The 6,930-nt window shown below is 33.8% G+C and overlaps 1 protein-coding gene across 2 annotated transcripts in view; it reads right to left on the bottom strand.

Moving 5' to 3' along the window:
* Positions 1-613: 613 nt before the first annotated feature.
* The window catches only part of RYK (receptor like tyrosine kinase), a 124,018-nt gene continuing 117,701 nt past the window's right edge, over positions 614-6,930 (bottom strand). For both annotated transcript variants that reach the window (XM_036746613.1, XM_036746614.1), the window contains exons 14-15: positions 3,904-4,040; positions 614-2,073 (exon numbers count right to left, since the gene is read on the bottom strand). In XM_036746613.1, the coding sequence (XP_036602508.1) occupies positions 1,962-2,073; positions 3,904-4,040 (249 nt within the window). In that variant the 3' untranslated portion in view covers positions 614-1,961. The remainder of the gene's footprint in view (positions 2,074-3,903; positions 4,041-6,930) is intronic.

Here is a 6,930-nt window from a genome sequence, read left to right as displayed (position 1 = left end):
CATTCAGGGACTGCATGCTTTAATCACAAATGTGCTTTGTATACAAAGATGACCTTAATGGAATCACCATCAATAAGATATGCTATTGACCCAGGTGTGATACTGGTTCTGGTGACAATCTTTACCCATTCTTACACCTGACTCCTTTTATCATCCTGAGTAAGCATTTGCTGTATGATTGGACCAGGTCAGGCATGTGGTCTACAACCACGGATACTTTTTAAAAGGACATATCCCTTTAAGAATGGCCAATCCGTGGCATATAAATCACTTGGATGTCTCTACTTCTCCCTATTTAGCATGCATAGATCAACATGACAGCTGCTTTCAACTCCATATAAGGAAAGGTTTAGAAACTGATAACTGAAGTGGGGTGGGGTAATAAAAACACCAGTTTGTGTATGACGCAGTTGTTTTTTAAAAGTCAAAAGTGACAATGAAATTAATGACTGCACAGCTAGCCACATTCATTATGTGCTTAGGCTGACCGAATGACCACATGTGTGTACATATCCCTTAATTATTTAGCTAGGAAATGTCTAGATGTGTATCAGTTCATAACAATAAGTAAACTGGTAAGGGGTATGAATAATTTCTGATTAGAAGGAGGTGATTTAAGTAGTCTTGAAAGAGATTTATTCAGGATTTATTCATATAGAATAAAACAAATGTATTTCTAAACTTTGGTCACAGTAGATTTTGAAATCATCTGCTAATTTATGGAAGGGCTGAAATCTGCATTGGTAGAGGGAGTAACCACAGTGAAGTATTTTTGTAGCTTTTTCATGCCCAAGGACCTCTAAAATTGGGGTCAAACACAGTAATAGAAGATGGAGAAATATAGACCATGTTCACCATGATTACAGTTTCAATAATACTAGACTATAAAACAAATTCTTTAATTTTTCAAGTGTTCTGAGAAACAAAGTTACATACTTAACCCAGCCTTGATGATGAACACAAAATTTACCAGCCTACAACGTTGCCCACAATTATTTGAGCACCAACTCTGTGCACAGCACTATACCAGGTGCCATAGGAGAGTTTACCAGATGTGGAGATATGATTATGCTTTTAAGGACCTTACTATCTGTAGTATCCAGATAGCAAAATAAATAAAATCAACATTGTTTACTACTGGCCTGACAGAAATAATTACTGGTCCCAGGCACATGGCCATCTACAAAGCTGATTTAAGCCCATTTCAAGCAATAATTACCTTAGGTCTTGCCTCTGAAAAAGAAAATTAAAATAAAAAAAGGAAAGACACCTTTCAATAGAAAGATATACCACACAGAAATTCAGGATGAAAATTTTCCATGCAAGGGTTTCTCCCATGCCTATCTGAAGGCATTAAAATATTTAAAAGAAACTGAGTTCAAGCTTTTCAGTTTACCTATCTTCAATTTTACTTTTCCAAGTACAAGCAAGGTAAACAAGAAAGCATTACTTTTAAATTACTCCTTTTTTTCTGAACAGAAATATTTCATCTTGAAGAAGTGTTGCCAAAATTATTGCTGGAAATACAATTTAAAAATCATGTTGAATCATTTACTATTATTTTGATGAAGTCAAAATAAAAACAATTAATATGAAAATAGTTATTCCAAACATCTGAGTTTAAACTTTTTTAAAAGCATGGGTTTTAGGTGTTTTTTTTTCTTTTTTAAAGAATGCTCATCCATCCATCCTACACCTCAAGTCCACTGTAGTTCTATTTTTATTAAAAAAATTTTGGGAAAAATTCTCTCAGTTCAACTTAGTAAAAAGTGATATCTAGAAAATATTCAACATTATCAAGATGTCTGTTTAAAAAAAACCTTCAGGCTACTAAAGCATTCTAAGGCACAGTGTTTTAGAAGAAGCATCTTCTTCCATTGGCGTTGCTTATATATGTAGTGTTTATAACCGAGTCCAAAGTGAATCACTGGTGCTCCATTGTGGAATTTGTGCCAGAAGATTCAAACGTAGGCTCCAAGAGCTGCATGAAATTCAGTGAGACACTGCACAAGCTGCTGGAATTTGGGTCTTTCCTCAGGGTCTAGAGCCCAGCAACAGGCCATCACAGCAAACCTGTGAGAGAGACAAAAAGGAAAAATATTATTGGCAAAAGCAGGAAAAAGACAAAGTAAAATAGGAATGAATCTTGTTCTTAATAAATAGGCATAAATTAATTTTTAAAAATATACTAGAGGTTAGCTGACAATTTAGTTGTTCATTATCTCTAAGTTAATTGATTTCTCTTTAAAATTTTTTTTTGCTCTTTTTGATCATTTTACTACTAAGTACTAGTTCCATCAAAAGATGGGTATGAACAGTGAGAGGAAGAAAAATTTTAAACGAGTCAATGTTACTAATTTAAAAGAACCAGAAGGGTAGAAGATTCAAACAACAGATAAAATGAAGTGTTTGAAAGTGTCAACTGAACTGACTTTTAAAAAAAACCTCTCATGATTATTTTAAAAAGATACATTTTAGTGACGCCTTCTGTCTTTACACTACGGTGATTTCAACTCTGCATTCTAGGTTGAACTTCACCTCCTCACCTTGTGACACAGAAAAACTAATCAAGTTAAAATACTCAACATAGTGACTGCATCAGGCAACACATTCACACAGTGACATTCTTTCAAAGTTTTTTCTCAACGTCTACTGTGAGAGGGAAGATATTTTATTATCTATTCTCTGGGTTCTTTGTTAGTTATCCAATTAATCAGAGTGTAAATTCCTTTTAGTAGTCTTTCAATTTACATCATGCTAGCTATTTTCACTTGGTTCTATTTATTTTGATCTGCATTAGTCTACTAAGTCAAGTTAATAGAATCACAGAATTTAGAGCTGGAAGGATGCCTGGATGTCATCTACACTAACCCATCAATAAAAAAATGAAGAAATTGAGTCTTGGATCACAAAGCATAAGAGCCAGAGTTTAAACCCAAGATCACAGAAACTGAGCTAAAAGGAACTACTGGAAATATTGGAGTGGTTTGCCATTTCCTTCTCCAGTTCATTTTACAGATGAGGAAACTGAGGCAAATATGGTGAAGTTACTTGCCCAGGGCCACACAACTAGTGTCTGAGGCCAAATTTGAACTCAGGTCTTCCTGACTCCAGACCTGGCATTCTATCCACTGTGCTACCTAGCTTCCCCACTTAAATGTAAAGACATTCTTTTAAAGGGTGAGCTGAGATCACAAAATCATATTTAAGTTGGGTCCCTCGTGAAATAACAATGTCACAGGCATTACGTTTCCCAAATTTATAATTAACTTTCTTCACAAGATTAAAATGCTAAAGACTGAGCAACTATATTAACTCATGCCCTTCAAACCTTCATGACATTCATTCACTCAAGTATTTATTAAATGTCAACAATAAGCCAGGCATTATTCTAGAGATACAAATGTGAAGAGTGAAACAATCCTCATTCTCAAGGAGCTTACATACCATATTATGTCCACATAACTGGGACACACTGAGTTCAGATATACAAGTATTTTTAAAAATCTATTAAGTATGAAATAAATTTTATATGTATATGTCTATTTATCCTTAATATATAACTGCTTTTGATTGAAACCTTTAGGAATGCCCTTCAAATAATATATAGCTATTGCTGTAAATGGAATAATACATATCTCTTCAGTCAGATACTTTGTGTAAATTATTCTCTCAGGCTAAAATCAGGTACATTAAGAAATAAATGGATTTGTTCTAGCCTTTAACCCGGTCGTCTGAAAGGCATCACAGTCTCCTAAATCTCCAATTCACTATGAAAGATAATTTACATAATGGAAGTTTTCTCACTAAAATAATTCAGGATATTCTATTTCATAACAAATATATATGTTAGTCAGTAAAATAAGACTGAATTTTCATTTCTTCCAATATAATGAAGCTTACAATTCATCAGGACAGTTGATTGGTTGGGCTATTCGGTAGCCATCTTTTAGATAAGCAGCCATCTCAAAGGGGTCAATATCCACATATGGGGTCTGGCCCAGAGTCATTAGCTCCCATAGTGTTACTCCAAATGCCCACTGAAGAGAAAAGAAACAAAAAAGCACATTTTTTAAAAAAACAATGACATCTGTCAAGATTTTACTAATGATAATTTATTAAAAACCAATTTTAGCTGTTAGATAAAATATGCATTATTTATAGTTTTTCAAACCAATTTCTTTTTCTTCTGAATATTATTAATGCATATTTCTTTACATGTGTCACTTCTGAATATACTTTATCTATCTTCAGGCCTTTGTAACAAAGAAAAATGGTTAAGCAAATCAAAGCAATAATGTCTAAAAGTACGTGCAATATTCTGCATCCACAGTCATCTCCTGCTTCTCCTCTGCCCCCCCCTTTCATACTGAGAGGAAGGTACTTCTTTATTTCCTTTCTGAGGCACAAATGATCATCACAATTACTCAGTTTGGCTTTTATTGTTCATCTACATTATTGCAGTTATTATGTATAGTGTTCTACTGGTTACTTAACTGCATAAGTTCATGGAGATCTCTACATGGTTCTCTGAATATCTTACATTTGTAATTTTTATAGTACAATAATATTCCATTATGCTCATATGCCAAAATTTGTTTAGCCAATCTCCAATCCACGGAAATCCACCATTCCAGTTTTTTGCTACCACAAAAAATAGCCATGAATATTCTGATATATATGGAACCTTTCTTTGTCTCTACCTCCATGTAGTATATGACTATTAGTGGGATGTCTTGGTCAAAGTATATGAAGTTTAGTGGCTCTTCTATGTAACTCTAAAGTGTTTTCTCAGAAGGTTGCACCAATAAACAGCCCTGCTGGGAGATCTGGTGTGCCCATATACATTTCCTGTAGTATGCATATTCCCTCCAAAATTAACTATTTTTCTTCTGTCATTTCTATCAGTTTGCTGGATGTGAGACGAAACTTCAGAGTTATTTCCATTTCTTTTTTTGTGATTGGGGAAATGTTTCATACTGATGATGATTTACAATTCTTCGGGAAACCATTCATATCCTTTTTAGCCAAATAAACAAGGTGGTAATTCCCATTGTGTATCTTGGATATTTGTCACATTAAGAAGAGATATCTGATTCAAAGATTTTTTCCCTCCAAATGATAGTCTCCCTTCTTATCTTAGCTATATTGATCTTTTCTGTGCAGAAGTTTTTCAAAATTTTATGAAGGTGAAATTGTTTATTTTTTCTTTTATATTCTCTAACCCTTATTTGGTCAAAAATTATTTTCCTGGGTTAGAAGAAATAAAAACACTGCATTTAATAAATGCATTATGATGTAATGGAAAAAGAATTGGGAGGTCCAGTTCTAAGATGTGGCTTTAAGACTTGATTCCAATACTTTAGCTCTGTTTTGGTGGCCAAATCAAAAACCCTGAGCCTCAGTTTCTTCATCAGTAAAATGGAAATACACTACCTACCTCACAGAGATGTTGTAAGGGTTTTTTACAAACTAAAAAAAGGTACATAGATATGAATTATTTCATTTGAATACAAATACCTATATACCTTAAGGTAACAGAAACTATATGAGTATCTTACTTTGAATGTTTATCCTGAGAATAAACTGAATTGCTTATCCCTAAGATTTTCCTTGCATTAAGACCTTTGCCACACTGTAGTCAATATGCATTATTAAGAAATCAATGATATTATAAAAGCTCACTAATTTAGACTATTTGGAGGAAACATGTTGAATATGTAAACATATATTTGCTGCCCTTAAAAACAAAAAAAAAAAAACTATGCGATCGGGGGAAAGATCCGAAGAAGACACTACTGTTGCTCAGAATGTTGGGATAATGATAACGGATGTTAGTAAGAAGGATGGACTACCCAACTCTTATTTGACATACATACTGGTATACACACACATATGTACTTGTGTATATACTTAAACAAAATACTTTGCAAATCTTTAAAGTGTTCTATAAATGCTAGCTATTATGAGCCAGGTTAATCAAAACTAAAAAAAGCACACAATACAATGAGATTTTCTGAATTGTTTTTCAACTCTTCATGAACCCACTGGGGATTTTCTTGGCAAAGACACTGGAGGGGTTTGTCATTTCCTTCTCCAGCTCATTTTACAGATGAGGAAACTGAGGCAAACAAGGTTAAGTGATTTGCCAGGGTCACACAGCTAGTAAAGGTCTGAGGTCAATTTGATCTCACAAAAATGAGTCTTTCTGAATCCAGGCCAGGCACTCTGTTCCCTTAGCCACCTTGCTGCATGTATGCATACGTACATACACACACAGATTATGTATATCCACTGTGCCTTAACTACCCCAATACAATGAGAAAGCCACGCCTATTCTTGTGCCAAATTCATTTGGCATCTCATGTCTTACAAATTAGGCTTTATCCACCAGGCATCATGATTTTTTAATCCCTTTCATCATCTATGAATGCCCTGAAATGCACAGACTCACTGTCTTGCTTTCTTATTGCACTTAGAAAATATTTTTTAATTTTCAATTTTGTTTCTTTTTCTAGTTCCTCTTTACTTACCTAGTTTTCAAAATCTCTTTGTTAATTGTTCTGGGAATATTGATTTTTAGTTGTTTTTTTAATTGCATGGTCAATTCACTAATTTTTTTCTCTTTTGTTAACACAAGTGATCGTTCTGCTTTACATCTGCACCTCAAAGTTTGTTGTATTTTATCACTAATTGACTGTCTATATTTAAGAAAATGAATTTGAAAATGTTAATAATGAAAATTAAACTTAAAAGCAGTCACGTATGTGTTTTTCTCCTGTGGAGTACCAGTTAAAAACTTTGCAGTACACCCCAATTTGGGTCCCAATCAAAGCTACATCATTCACTATGTATGTGACAGTATGATTTCTAAACCTACATAGCCCAAGTTTACAGTGTTCCCAAAAGTTACTACACTACTTGTTATGA

The sequence above is a fragment of the Trichosurus vulpecula genome, chromosome 2, assembly GCF_011100635.1.
Source record: "Trichosurus vulpecula isolate mTriVul1 chromosome 2, mTriVul1.pri, whole genome shotgun sequence".
Classification (NCBI taxonomy): Eukaryota; Metazoa; Chordata; class Mammalia; order Diprotodontia; family Phalangeridae; genus Trichosurus; species Trichosurus vulpecula.
Note: the sequence above shows the minus strand (reverse complement) of the source record. Positions and strands in the feature narration are given on the sequence as shown.